Below are 14,797 nucleotides of genomic sequence, written 5' to 3'. Positions count from 1 at the left end.
CCCAGGTCCCCTTCCGTAGACCTTGCCCTGCTGCTGCCTGGCAGAAGGCTCAGGTGTCAGTGCCACAACTTTGCATCTGCACATGCAAGTGCACTTCAAATAATGCAAAAGATAGGACACTTGGGACCCTCAAATGTTGGAAACAGGATTTTTCATGAGATTTTCTTCCATGTCTGAAATTATAATATTTGCAAAGGGCCTAAAACACTACCAATTTTAAACTCTTATTTTTTATAATTTGGTGAGTACAATCAGTAATTCACAGTAATGAGTTAGCATAAAATGCCTAAATTGGAAAATGATTCTATATTTAGGCATAGGAGTTATGATTGGCAGGGTGTGTATAAGGGGAAAAATAAACATATATTGAATATTCTTATGATTAAAGATGATTACAAATTTGACTTGGTCATTTCTTATCTAGGGCATTTAAAATGACTTGTTAATGATTATCCTTTTCTCAGTCTTCTTGCTTATGAAGAACTGTAAGAGCTGGAGAGATTTCTCTGCATCTTTTACCATAAGCACCATAACATATGAGAACATAAAGAAGACTGGAAAAGTAATGGTTAATGGCATGCAGATCCCTGCTTTCCTTTCCTTCTCAGTTTTCCATCCATCTGCTTTCTTTATTTTCTTTCCCATCTACCATTTCCTTTGGGGCTTGGGTGAATATCTTAAGTGATGAAATACAATTTTTTTCTTGATGTAGATGGCAGTAATTGTTTGTTCTTGGTAACTGACATAGCTTGAACTGGGTGCGCTATTTATACTTCATTGCTATAGAAACAGAACTGAAATTCTGCTACTTCCTTTTTGTAAGGCATGGTTTTCAGTATCTGAATGGAGAAAGGGGTAAAGCAGAGGACATAGCAAGTAATGCCGAGGAACATTTGCAATGTTGTTGTTAGAAGACCCAGATACCCTTAAGACAAGCTTGTCCAGCCCATGGCCCTCAGGCCTCATGTGGCCCAAGACAGCTTAGAATGTGGCCCAACACAAATGCGTAAACTTTCTCAAAACATTATGAGATTTTTTTGCAATTTTTTTTTTTTTTAGCTCATTAGTTATCATTAGTGTTAGTGTATTTCATGTGTGGCCCAAGACAATTCTTCTTGTTTCAGTGTGGCCCAGGGAAGCCAAAAGATCAGACACCCCTGCTCTAAGATTTAGATACTCAACAACATGGTTTTAGATTACTGCTTTAAAGGCCTTCAATTAGTGAGTGGTTCTAGTCTTCCCAGTTTCCCATCAGGCATACTTTTATTTAAAAATTTGTAACTTTTCTCTCTAAGACAGAATTCTTAAGTATGAAGTGGTAAAATTAGCAATTCAAATGCAAGTTTATGTTGAATTTTAATTCTGTTGTTTTTTATTCTCAGAGGGTCCTAGATAGAGTCTTTGAAGTGGTCTAGTTGCTAAGTGCTGTTTGCTGTTCCATCAGTTGTCCACTTTAGAGCACATGTGTTTGCATTGAGTCTGATATTTGGGGTTGACTTAAACCAGGTCTTGTGAAACATGCAGGCAAGCAGAATGGAATCTTGTGAGTAGCAGTCAGGCTCACCGGTTTTTGCCAAGGGATATCCCTAGAATAAGTTGAAATGCTGTAATCATCAGGATCCTGAGAACAAGTTGCTTGCAGTCAGCTGATTTGATTCCAAGTAGAAACAACAACAAAAAAAAACCCCCTCAACTTCCATGTAACAGCAAGTGGTAACCAGTGTCTCCATGATCTCATCTTAAACTTTTCCAATCTCATTACAGTATTTCTCTGCTCTTCTGGTATTGATCGTTACTTCCCAAAACAATTGCTTTCAATTTTTTAGGCCTTCAGGCTTATCATCTGGTTTATACAGTTTTCCCCCTTTTTTGCTGTGTTTATGATCCTATGACTTTATCAAATGATGGTCCCTGTGCCACTTTTTAATAGTGTGGCTGACAGGAATAGAATTAAATTGAAATTTGGAATGAAAATGATAGAGAAAAACTCTTCTGACTTTTTGTTTTGTTGTGTTCTTGAAGAGGATGATTGTTCTGGCTTACTTCTAGTTTTTGGTCAAACAGGTAGTGCCTGGATATTCAAGTTGGGGAGATGAGGCAGTGGAGAAGTTGATTGGACTGTTTTTATTTTGTTTTGTTTTGTTCTTTTGGCACAGCTTCTCCTTTCTAATGGGAGTAAAGAGTGGTAGGATGAGTTGGGTAGAGAGAGGCTAGGAAATGTAGACCTGTGTGTGGGAAGATCCTTCTTTTCCTTCATTTCATTGTATAAACTGTCATGGTGGAAATCATTTTAAATCGCACCAATTAAACCAGCCCATGAGCTCCAGTTTGGTTTATTATGTCTTGCTTTTTCTTCACTTTACTTGATTCTTGAGCTATGTTCTCAAGAATCCTACAACTATAAAGCATATGTGAACTTATTTAGGAGATTCCTACTTGGGGAATAGGACATTCAGATATGTTTTTACTTTTTCTTCTCTTTATGGTTGCAGTAGAGGCTCAGGCCTGCCCAGCTATTATGCTTCTTATCCTTTTGAAGACATAAATACTTTTTAAATCCCATGGCTTGGATCATTCTGTAAGTGGCCACGATGAAAGTTCTCATGTTCTGAATTTTAAAGTGGCTGGAAACTTAGGTATCTGGAGCTGCCCATTCTGATTTTCACCAGACTACACAGTATTCAAAGACAGTGGCAGTGCCTTGCTTCTTCATTGGAAAGAGAGCCTCTGTCTTTCACATTCTCACACAAGGAAAATTCTAGTTTGTAGCTGCCTAGAAATTCAATGTTGAGAGTATCTGCAGAGCCTCTTCATTATTGCACAGAAGGGAGAGATATTTTAGCTTCCTATCTACATGCAGAGGTATTTCCTGGTACTTCCATGGTTTATTCAGAGAAACAGAGGAGAGAAAATGGCTTCCACCAGGTAACAGATTTATACATGTCACCATTATTCAATGGATTTTTTTTTATTCCTTATTTCTAAAACCATTTCCCCAGATGCTTTACTGGGGCAATTATGCTTTCTTTACTTCAAATTTATTTTCTTTGTTTTCATCCCCTATTCTTGTCTTTTTGTGGGTATATCTTGGCTTTTGGTGGTTTGCTTTCTTTTTCATCCTTATTTTCTGAACCTGTCTCCTGGTTCCTCGTTCCCTGCATGCCACTAACTATTTTCATTAGATATTAATTGATTTGTGAATTCAGGCTGAATTGCATCATCAGCAGATGGCGGATCCAGACCTGTTGGAAGAGTCCTCATCCCTCTTGGAGCCAAGTGAGATGGGAAGAGGCACGCCTTTAAGACTTGGGTAAGTGCCATGTCAACCTTTCTGTATTCAGTGGGGCCATGTTCATCTCTGCTTTTCAGAAGAGCAGTGAGATTGGGGATTCACTTGCTATCAGGATATGGCCTCTTCTGAGATAGTCCTGTTAAGACTGTGACTCTGGATTCGTGCCTGAGTTGCTTTATTAGCTGTCTGCTGGGTCCAGAAGTGAGTCTGGGAATAAGACTTTGCCTTAAAACCTTCCATCCCATGACATGAAATAGAGTTTCCAGTCTGCCTCTTCTCCCCACAGCTTCGTGGCTGGTGTCATTAACCGGGAGCGCATCCCTACTTTTGAGCGCATGCTTTGGAGAGTATGCCGGGGAAATGTGTTCCTGCGACAGGCTGAAATCGAGAACCCCCTGGAGGATCCTGTGACTGTAAGACAAGGAGATTGCATCCTGTGGAGTAGGTCTTGTAAAGGGAGCCCAGAGCAGAAACGCAGCATGGGGCCACCTGAATTCACCCCTTCCACAGAGTAGCCATTATCTTTAACTCTGCTCTAATTGGAGAATTTGAAGTACTTCCTCTAAGTTAATTCCTGTCATATGTACACATGGATATATGATGTGTATATGACATATAAATATTTTCAAGCCTTACCCGTGTGGATGTTATTCTGATTGGAAATTTTTATTCTCACTTATTTGCAAGAGAATTAAAGCAAGACATCTGGTTCCAAATTTGGTCTCTTTTTTTTTTTTTGAGATGGAGTCTCACTCTGTTGCCCAGACTGGAGTGCAGTGGCACGATCTCAGCTCACTGCAACCCTTGCTTCCTGGGTTCAAGTGATTCTCCTGCCTCAACCTCCTGAGTAGTTGGGATTGCAGGTGTGCTCCACCATGCCCAGCTCACTTATTCTGTATTTTCAGTAGAGACAGGGTTTTACCATGTTGCCCAGGCTGGTCTCAAACTTCTGACCTCAAGTGATCTGCCCGCCTCAGCCTCCCAAAGTGTTGGGATTATAGGCGTGAGCTACCATGCCCGGCCCCAAATTTGGTAATATTCGTGTATAAAAAGAGAAGGAAAGACTGGACATGGTGACTCACGCCTGTAATCCCAGCACTTTGGGAAGCCGAGGCGGGTGGATCACGAGGTCAAGCAGTTTGACACCACAGCCTGACCAACATGGTGAAACCCTATCTCTACTAAAAATACAAAAATTAACTGAGCATGGTGGCATGGGCCTGTAATCCCAGCTACTCAGGAGGCTGAGGCAGGAGAATGGCTTGAACCTGGGAGGTAGAGGTTGCAGTGAGCCGAGATCACTCCAGTGCGCTCCAGCCTGGGCAACAGAGTGAGACTCTGTCTCAAAAAAAAAAGAGATTTTCTAAACTGTGATCTTTATAAGCTGATGAAATTTTACTTGGTAAGGCTTTTTTGTCTTTTGTTTGTTGGAAGGATTAGAAACTTAGTTAAAGAATAGATATTGCACAAAATGGGATGATCTTCCCTTAGTTAAAGAATAGATATTGCACAAAATGGGATGATCTTCCCCAGCCAGTACTTCAGGAAGTAGAAACAGTTTAACATCTTGGCATTTGCCATAATGGGACAGAGTTTATCATCTGAACCTGCATTTAGGTATGGTGAGTCCTGATTTCAGGGAGTATAAGTAAAGATTAAACGTACTGCAAAAATTTTGCTTTGCTTTTGTACTAGTATTGTTTAGAAACCTGAAGTTAGTTTTTCTGTTCTAAATTATTTTGTGAATTTCTTAAATTAGTATTCTTTTCCTAAAAAGAGAGATTGAATTGTGAGATTTCCCAGATGGGGTGGGCTGTGCAGCAGGATGGCTTTTATCCTCCATGCCGTGGAGGAGTGCGGTGACACTTCAGGTGAATCCCCTGCCTAGTAGTTTCACAATCTTGCCAAACGCCGTCAGGTTGTGGAAACATCGTAATCTGCAGTCACACTAATGAGGAACTGTTCTTAGGAATATTCAGTCAAGTTTCCTCTTGGCAACAGAAAGGTTATTTTATCAAATCCCCAAAAGGGGACCCTGGTTATCTGTAACAGAGCAGCTGCACAAAGAATGGGTTCTAGTTTAGCCTGGAGAATTTAGGGATTTAAGACTCTTGAGCCTAATTTTCTTCACTCCTCATCTCCTTTTATCCTTCTAAAGTTTTGTTTGTTATTATTAAAGCTGTACATGCTGTGTCTATGAGAAAATACAGGCAACCAGAGACAGTTCTGGTTAATACCCCATATACCTTTTTTTCTGATCTTTCCTTCCAGTTCTTGCATCATACTTCAGATATAAACTTGGTATTTGGAATGGACTGCCTTCCTCCCTGCCCTATAAAGTCCAGATTAGCTTGAATTGTGAGATTCCACACCAGCATTCCTCCCAGGGACTCAGTTCCTTGTAGTTATTAGCCCCTTTTATCTAAGAATTTCTAAGTCCCAGAACAGACAGAAATGGCTTCCTTCTCTTTTCTTTCCTATACTTTTGTCATTCAGGCAAAATAAGATTTAAAGGTGAATTGGTAAATAAGTCTACATAGTGCTAAGGGGAGCATCATCTTAGCTTCAAGCTCCTGGTTGAGTGAAAAAAAAACAGAGTAAGTTAATTGTGGATTAGAGATAATAAGGCAGATGTTCTTCTGGTGAAGCTCAGGAAATGGAGTGAGGGGAGTGGTGAAAGTGCAAGATTGCCGTGTCCTTAAAGGATGCCTGTTATTCTTACATCACCAAAAAAGTTGGTTAAGAGGTTTTCATCCAGATACAGTAGTCTGAACTGTTGTTTTTTTATTCTGGGGCCTAGGGTGACTACGTGCACAAGTCTGTGTTTATCATTTTCTTCCAAGGCGATCAGCTGAAAAACAGAGTCAAGAAAATCTGTGAAGGGTAAGAGAGGCATGCCTCTACCAGGAGTGCACAGCCATGCCGCCCAGTTACTCAACAGTCTTAAAGTTCAGAATAGTGAAATACAAATCCTTTTTAGTCTACCTTGACACAGTGAATATATCTCTTAATACTGTTAGGGGATATTTTAATCAATTAGAAATAGCCTAAATTCATTTTTATTTTTGTTATTCAGACGGGAGATCTCACTCTGTCACCCAGGCTGCAGTGCAGTGGCATGATCACGGCTCACTGCAGCTTTGACTTCCCGGACTCAAGGGATCCTCCTGCCTCAGCCTCTAGAGTACCTGGGACTACAGGCGTGCTTCACCATACCTGGCTAATTTTTTGTATTCTTCATAGAGATGGGGTTTCACCATGTTGCCCAGGCTGAACTAGAACTCCTGGACTTAAGGGATCTGCCCACCTCAACCTCCCAAAGTGCTGGGATTACAGGCGTGAACCACTGCAGCAGGCCTAAATTCATTCTTTTTTTTTTGCACAACTGAGTCTCGCTCTGTCACCCAGGTTGGAGTGCAATGGTGCGATCTCAGCGAACTGAAATCTCTACCTCCCAGGTTTAAGTGATTCTCCTGCCTTAGCCTCCCAAGTAGTTGGGATTACAGGCATAAGCCACCACACCCAGCTAATTTTTTTTTTTATTTTTATTTTTAGTAGAGATGGAGTTTCACCATATTAGCCAGGCTGGTCTCGAACTCCTGACCTCAGGCGATCCTCCTGCCTCGGCCTCCCAGAATGTTGGGATTACAGGCATGAGCCACCACTCCTAAATTCATTTTTAAAAATACCATCAGAATCACAATTTTGGCCTGACACAATGGCTCATGGCTGTAATCTCAACACTTTGGGAGGCTGAGGCAGAAGGATTGCTTGACTTCAGGATTTGAAGACCAGCCTGACCAACTTAGTGAGACCCATCTCTATTAAAAACTAAAAAAAAGAAGAACCACAATTTCCTTAACTTGGGAAAAAAATAACTCTAAGGACTCACGGTTTATAAATGCCATATTATTCTGGGACGGTGAGTCTCCATACTTAGCATAGATGCTATGTCCTTAAATTTCCTGGAATCCTGCCTTAGAGACAGATTTATTTTATTTTATTTTATTTTTGAGTCTTGTGCTGTCACCCAGGCTGGATTGCAATGGCACAATCACAGCTTACTGCAGCCTTCACCTCCAGGGTTCAAGCGATTCTCCTGCCTCAGCCTCCCAAGTAGCTGGAACTATAGGTGCATGCCACCACACCTGGCTAATTTTGTTATTTTTAGTAGAGATGAGGTTTTGCCATGCTGACCAGGCTGGTCTTAAACTCCTAATCTCAAGCGATCTGCCCACCTCACCTCCTAAAGTGCTGGGATTACAGGCATGAGCCACTGTGCCTAGCTTTTTTTTCTTGAGTCAGCACCTCACTCCATTGCCCAGGCTAAAGTGCAGTGGCATGATCACAGCTCACTGCAGCCTTGACTTCCCGAGCTCAGTTGATTCTCCCACCTCAGCCTCACAAATAGCTGGGACTACAGGCACGTGCCACCATGCCCAACTAATTTTTGTATTTTTTTGTGGAGATGACGTTTCACCATGTTGCCCAGGCTGGTCTTGAATTCCCAGACTCAAGCAATCCACCTACCTCAGTTTCTCAAAGTGCTGGGATTACAGGCATGAGCCACCATGCCTGGCCTAGGGACAGAATTTTTTCCATGCCATCCCTCTCTTTTAATCTACAATATGATTTGCCTTTTTTTTTTAAATTTCAAAGAAATTTCATAGCTACAGAGAATGTCAAGATAGTTCAGATGTTATAATTGCTCTGTCTGCAGGTCATTTCACATAAATAGTGTTGACTTAATCTGGGCACAGTGGCTCATGCCTGTAATCCTAGCACTTCGGGAGGCAAAGGTGGGTGGATCACCTGAGGTCAGGAGTTTGAGACCAGCCTGGCCAACATGGTGAAACCCCTTCTCTACTAAAAATACAAAAATTAGTGAGGTATGGTAGCAGGTGCCTATAATCCCTGCTACTCAGGAGGCTAAGGTATGAGAATCACTTGAACCTAGGGGGTAGAGGTTGCAGTGAGCCGAGATCATGCCACTTCCCTCCAGCCTGGGTGACAGAGTGAAACTCTATCTCAAAAAAAAAAATAGTATTGACTTAATACATCCATCTGACCTAATCCTGTTTTGGTCCTTCTGGTACATTAGGATTACTTTCTGAGATTTTTTTTTTTTTTTTTTTCCATGAATGCGAGGTTCTCATATTGCCCAGCTTGGCCTTGAACGCATAGCCTCGCCTCCTCAAGTGCCAGGACAACTGACTGGAGCCACCGCGGCTCCCTCTGAGATTATTTAAATTGGATAAATTAAGAAACTTTGATGATCCTAAGGCTGTGTCTGTACATTTCAGGTTCCGAGCCTCACTCTATCCCTGTCCTGAGACACCACAGGAGAGGAAGGAAATGGCTTCTGGAGTGAATACCAGGATTGATGATCTCCAAATGGTACACAAAAGGCTGGAGGAAATTTGTTTTTGGGGAATACTGGAATACAAGATCATTCTCCCTCCTTGAAACACTGATAGTCTATAAGGCACCTATAGCAAACCAGGATACCAAAAAAAGAAATGTCCATGGGTAATATGTCTTTCTGGGAGCTGAGAAAGTCTCAGGGAATAACAGTTAAAAATAGCATTAGCCATCCTCAAACGAGACAGGAATGCTAAGCATCTAAAATCATCATTGCCTAGCGTATTCAATTCCTCTCCACCTCATGAGTCTGAGATTTTTTTATTTTTATTTTTTTGAGACAGAGTCTCACTCTGTTGCCCAGGCTGGAGGGCCATGGTGCTATCTCAGTTCACTGCAACCTCCGCCTCCCAGGCTCAAGTGATCCTCCTGCCTCAGCTTCCTGAGTAGCTGGGATTACAGGCACATGTCATCATGCCCGGCTAATTTTTTACTTTTATTTATTTTTTTGAGACAGAATCTCGCTCTTTTGCCCAGGCTGAGGTGCAATGGCGCTATCTTGGCTCACTGCAGCCTCTGCCTCCCAGGTTCAAGCGATTCTTCTGCCTCATCCTCCCGAGTAGCTGGGATTACAGGCATGTACCACCACTCCTGGCTAAGTTTTGTGTTATTAGTAGAGATGGGGTTTCACTGTGTTGGCCAGGCTGGTCTCAAACTCCTGACCTCAAGTGATCCACCTGCCTCAGCCTCCCAAGGTTCTGGGATTACAGGTGTGAGCCACTGCGCTCAGCCAAGTCTGAAATATTTTTTATAATAATAATTTTTTAAAAGTATACTTAGTTCTGTAATCCCAGCTACTCAGGAGGCTGAGGCAGAAGAATTGCCTGAACCCAGGAGGCGGAGGTTGCGGTGAGCCGAGATCGCGCCATTGCACTCCAGCCTGGGTAACAAGAGCGAAACTCCTTCTCAAAAAAAAAAAAAAAGATATACTTAGTTAAGAAAAATATACTTCAAACAATCTAGACATACACTAGAAGTTAGTTCTGCCCTCTCCCATACGCCCTGCCTACTGAGACAGCCAGTCCCAATAACTCGGCATGCATCCTTGTGGTCACCTTTGATCTTAACCACACAGTCTAGCCAAAGAACCCTGGTGTGACTCTTGTACCCAAGAAGAGACTGTTTGAGTTTTGCCAAATTATAGTAAGAGTGGTTTATGCACACCATGGTTATCACAGGTCTCTGAGGGAGGAGTTGTGAACTGTGTGTACATATGGAAGGAAAGGCTGGTGAGTGGGGCTCTGTTCCTTTTGAAAGAACGAAAGTGATGATTGCCCTCTTAGAATATTAATAAACATAATATTGCCTTAATATAAGCATAAAACTGCCTTAATCCCAAAGGCAGTTCCTTTTGGCAGTGGCAGAATTGTCAGAGATACGTTGTAACTTCCATTTCTTTTTTCTTCTTCTTCTTTTTTTTTGAGATGGAGTCTTGCTCTGTCACCCAGGCTGGAGTGCATTGGCATGATCTCGGCTCACTGCAGCCTCTGCCTCCTGGTTCAAGCAATTCTCCTGCCTCAGCCTCCCAAGTAGCTGGGAATATAGGTACCCACCACCACACCTGGCTATTTTTTTGTGTTTTTAGTAGAGAGGGGGTTTTGCCATGTTGACCAGGCTGGTCTCAAACTCCTGACCTCAGATGGGCCTGCCTCGCCCTCACAAAGGGCTGGGATTACAGGTATGAGCCACCATGCCCATCCTGTAACTTCCATTTCAACTCTCACTGACCCCCATCATATGTGGCCCATCAACCTGACCTATTACCAGGTCCTTTGAGATACACTTACCTGTTTAACCAGAGAGAGAGAGAGAGTTTTAGAACTGCTGGTGAATGAGTGATAGGCTATACTAGTACATTCTGGGTTCTAAGGCTGCCTTAATCTCCTTCCAGGCCTATGGGTAGATTTAAAGAGCATGTGCAGTAGTCATTATAACTGACCAGAATTTGATTTTTTAAAAATCTAGCTGTAGGAACTGAATACCAAGGAGTAGGATGAGGAAAGAGAAAAGCAAATAGAACATTGCTTGCTACTTTATTTAGCATCCTTCTAGAAGAAGTATTTTTTTTTTTTTGAGATGGAGTTTCTCTCTTGCTGCCCAGGCTAGAGTGCAATGGTACAATATGGGCTCCTGCAACCTCCGCCTCCTGGTTTCAAGTGATTTTTCTGCCTCAGCCTCCTGAGTAGCTGGAATTACAGGCATGTGCCACCACACCCAGCTAATTTTGTATTTTTAGTAGAGATGGGGTTTCTCCATGTTGGTCAGGCTGGTCTTGAACTCCTGACCTCAGGTGATCCACCCACCTCAGCCTTCCAAAGTGCTAGGATTACAGGCATGAGCCACCTCGCCCAGCCAGTTTTTTTTTTTTTTTTTAAAGACAGATCTCACTCTGTCACCCAGGCTGGAGTGCAGTGGCACCATCTTGGCTCACTGCAGCCTTGACCTTCTAGGCTCAAGCAGTGTTTCTGTCTCAGCCTCCCAAGTAGCTGGGACTACAGGTGCATGCTGCCATGCCCAGCTAATTATTTTTTGGTGTGTTTTTGTAGAGATAGGGTCTCACTACATTGCCCAAGCTGGTCCGGAACTCCTGGTCTCAAGCAGTCCTCCTGCCTTGGCCTACCAAAGTGCTGGGATTATAGGAGCGAGTAATAGTAATTGTGAAATAGTCAACAACCAGAAGGAAAGAAAATATCTATCTTCAAGTGATGTGTTTCCCTAGCATGCCATGACTTTTCTTTTCTTTTTAACAAATAGGTGTTTGGTATTTTCTCAGCCATGACTTTTTTAAAAAACAAAACAAAACAAACCTCTTTATGGAAGTCACCTTCCTCTGCCCAAGACAGTTTTTCAGGGAGTAGTTACTGCTTTGTTCTGAACTTTGTTCTGAACTAACTTGAAGAACTGTCTATGATAGAGACTTCTGCATTGGGTTGCTTGCCTAATTTCTTCCAATTGGAATCAACAGGCTTAACCACTCTTATGCTATTAAAAATATGGGCCAGGTGTGGTGGCTCATGACTGTAATCCCAGCACTTTGGGAGGCTGAGGCAGGCAGATCAGAGTTCAGGAGTTCGAGACCAGCCTGACCAACATGGTGAAACCCCATCTCTACTAAAAATACAAAAATAAGCTGGGCATGGTGGTGCGCACCTGTAATCCCAACTACTCAGGAGCATTGCTTGAACTCGGGAGGCAGAGGCAACAGAGCGAGATTTCATCTCTAAATAATAAATAAATAAATAAATAACTTAAATATTTCGTAGTAAGCCAATGGAATGTAAAATGTTCCTGTACCTTCCTCCCACCCTACTCTTGGCAATGTGATTCCTCTGAGAAACCTGACATAAAGGTAACATCTTAGCTGCCTTCATGATGGCAGTGGTATGTGACATTCCACACCCCCTGTAAAGATCACAGGCACGGCCGGGCGCGGTGGCTCACGCCTATAATCCCAGCACTTTGGGAGGCCAAGGCGGGTGGATCACGAGGTCAAGAGATCGAGACCATCCTGGTTAACAAGGTGAAACCCTGTCTCTACTAAAAAATACAAAAATTGGCTGGGCATGGTGGCGCACGCCTGTAGTCCCAGCTACTTGGGAGGCTGAGGCAGGAGAATTGCTTGAACCCAGGAGGCGGAGGTTGCAGTGAGCCGAGATTGCGCCATTACACTCCAGCCTGGGTAACAAGAGCGAAACTCCATCTCAAAAAAAAAAAAAGATCACAGGCACTCCTGATCCCATGGCGTTTCCTGGCCCATGTTCCCAGTGTAGGTAGGTGGTGGTGTTCAGTGCTTCTGTTCTATTTTTTTTTTTTTTGAGACGGAATCTCCCTCTGTTGCCGGGTTGGAGTGCAGTAGCACAATCTCAGCCCACTGCAACCTCCGCCTCCTGAGTTCGAGCGATTCTCCTGCCTCAACCTCCGAAGTAGCTGGGATTACAAGAGCATGCTACCACGCCCAACTAATTTTTGTATTTTTAGTAGAGACGGGGTTTCACCATGTTGGCCAGGTTAATCTCGAGCTCCTGATCTCAGGTGATCCGCCCGCCTCAGCCTCCCAAAGGGCTAGGATTACAGATGTGAGCCACCACACCCGGCCAGCTTCTGTTCTTAAGTGTAGATTTGTTTTTGTCAGTGCCTAGGCTTGTGATGCCTATTTCTTCAAGTCTAAGTTATAGTCCCCACATAGAAAGTCATTACTCTCAAGTTAAAGGCAGTGACCTACGTTTGTTGTGCCTTGGATTGGTGGTAAGATTGAACGTATACAGAAAGGCTAAAAAACTCTTTTCTCGGGTTTATTTTCAGCTTGAAGCTAAATTAAAGTGAATGTTAGTAACTAGCACTCTAATTTCTTGTAATTTCGGGAAAAAAAACCATTCTAGTGAGAGGAAGAAAAAGACAATTCCCTGGCACCTCTTTTCAGAAAGTTACGTCTCTTTGCCATTCACATCCTAAGATCTAAAACTGGTGTTAGAAGGATCCTCCCTTGTTCCTTTTCTCCCCACAGGTTCTGAATCAAACGGAGGATCACCGCCAGAGGGTCCTGCAGGCAGCTGCTAAGAACATCCGTGTCTGGTTCATCAAAGTGCGGAAGATGAAGGCCATTTACCACACCCTGAACCTGTGCAACATAGATGTGACTCAGAAATGCTTGATTGCAGAGGTCTGGTGCCCTGTCACCGACCTTGACTCCATCCAGTTTGCACTCAGAAGGGGCACGGTGAGTCCCCAAAGCTAGCAACGCAACTCGTGGCCAGGAAGGGAGGTTCCCATCAATAGTAACAGTTTCATTTTTATGGCATTTCAACATCAGGGTTCTTTAAGATATTTGGCTTTTAACTTGACAGTACATTTCATACATAGCCTAGCATATCATATATATATCATATCAGCATAGCAAATCTTTATTTTGGGTATGTGGAGACTGCAGTTCAGAGAGCTAAAATAATTTGGTCATATGCCCATGATTCTTCTGGGTCGCTTATGGCCAGAGCATCAGTTTCCTGATGTACTCTTTGTATATGACTGCTTCTCTTTAGTAGTTAATTAGAACAACTAGCCGGGTGCAGTGGCTCACACCTGTAATCCCAGCACTTTGGGAGGCCTAGGCAGGTGGATCACGAGGTCAAGAGATCGAGACCATCCTGGTCAACATGGTGAAACCCCGTCTCTACTAAAAATACAAAAAATTAGCTGGACATGGTGGTGCGTGCCTGTAATCCCAGCTACTCAGGAGGCTGAGGCAGGAGAATTGCCTGAACCCAGGAGGTGGAGGTTGCAGTGAGCCGAGATCGCGCCATTGCACTCCAGCCTGGGTAAGAAGAGCGAAACTCCATCTCAAAAAAAAAAAAAAAAAAAAATTAGAACAACTACCACAGAACTGCTGTAAGTGCCTGGAGGAGTACAGAGATGTTCAAAACATGCCCTCAAGTATCTTACAGTTTATTAGGAGGGTTCCCACTGTGGAGTTGGAAAAAGCTTTAAGAAGGTGGCATTTGATCAGGGCTTTGAAGAATGGTAAGATGTTGTTAAGACTGCGGAATGAAGAGACGAAAACAAAGGCAGGAAGTACAGTTAGACCATGCATGTTTGGGCAAGAACAGGATTTATAATGGGTTAGCTGAAAGAGGAGAAGTACCTGTCTGCATCAGGTAGTTTGGCACCTAATTGTGAACGGTTCATTTTATAATAACTTAGAAGATTCAGATTTTATTCCAGAGGGAGTTGAGAGACATTGGAGGTTCTTTAGCAGTGAAGGAACATGATCAAAGCAGTTTAGGTGGTTTTTTAAATTTTTTATTTTGTTTCTGAGACAGGGTCTTGCTCTGTTACCCAGGCTGGAGTGCAGTGGCGTCATCTTAGCTCACTGCAGCTTCCAACTCCTGGGCTTAAGCAGTCCTCCCACTTCAGGCTCCTGGTAGCTGGGACTACAGGTGTCTGCCATCATGTCCAGCTTTTTTATAGAGACAGGGTTTTGCCATTTTGCCCAGGCTGATCTCAAATTCCTGGACTCGAGTGATCTGCCTGCCTCGGCCTTCCAAAGTGTTGGGGCAAGGCGTGGTGGCTCATGCCTGTAATCCAGCACTT

General features: G+C 43.0%; 1 protein-coding gene across 14 annotated transcripts in view; it reads left to right on the top strand.

Annotated features, from left to right (window-relative positions):
- ATP6V0A1 (ATPase H+ transporting V0 subunit a1) overlaps positions 1-14,797 on the top strand; it is a 65,067-nt gene that overhangs the window by 15,632 nt on the left and 34,638 nt on the right. For 9 of the 14 annotated variants that reach the window (XM_064369317.1, XM_064369312.1, XM_064369316.1 and 6 more), the window contains 5 exons: positions 3,207-3,310; positions 3,579-3,705; positions 6,093-6,175; positions 8,596-8,689; positions 13,218-13,430. In XM_064369317.1, coding sequence (XP_064225387.1) covers positions 3,207-3,310; positions 3,579-3,705; positions 6,093-6,175; positions 8,596-8,689; positions 13,218-13,430 — 621 coding nt within the window. The remainder of the gene's footprint in view (positions 1-3,206; positions 3,311-3,578; positions 3,706-6,092; positions 6,176-8,595; positions 8,690-13,217; positions 13,431-14,797) is intronic. The other 5 variants (XM_064369320.1, XM_064369314.1, XM_064369319.1 and 2 more) reach the window with 1 other exon arrangement.

This window comes from Aotus nancymaae, unplaced genomic scaffold (genome assembly GCF_030222135.1).
Source record: "Aotus nancymaae isolate 86718 unplaced genomic scaffold, 86718_ANA_hifiasm-v0.15.2.pri h1tg000089l, whole genome shotgun sequence".
NCBI lineage: Eukaryota > Metazoa > Chordata > Mammalia > Primates > Aotidae > Aotus > Aotus nancymaae.
The sequence above is the reverse complement of the archived record's forward strand: the minus strand, read 5'-3'. Positions and strand labels throughout refer to the sequence as shown.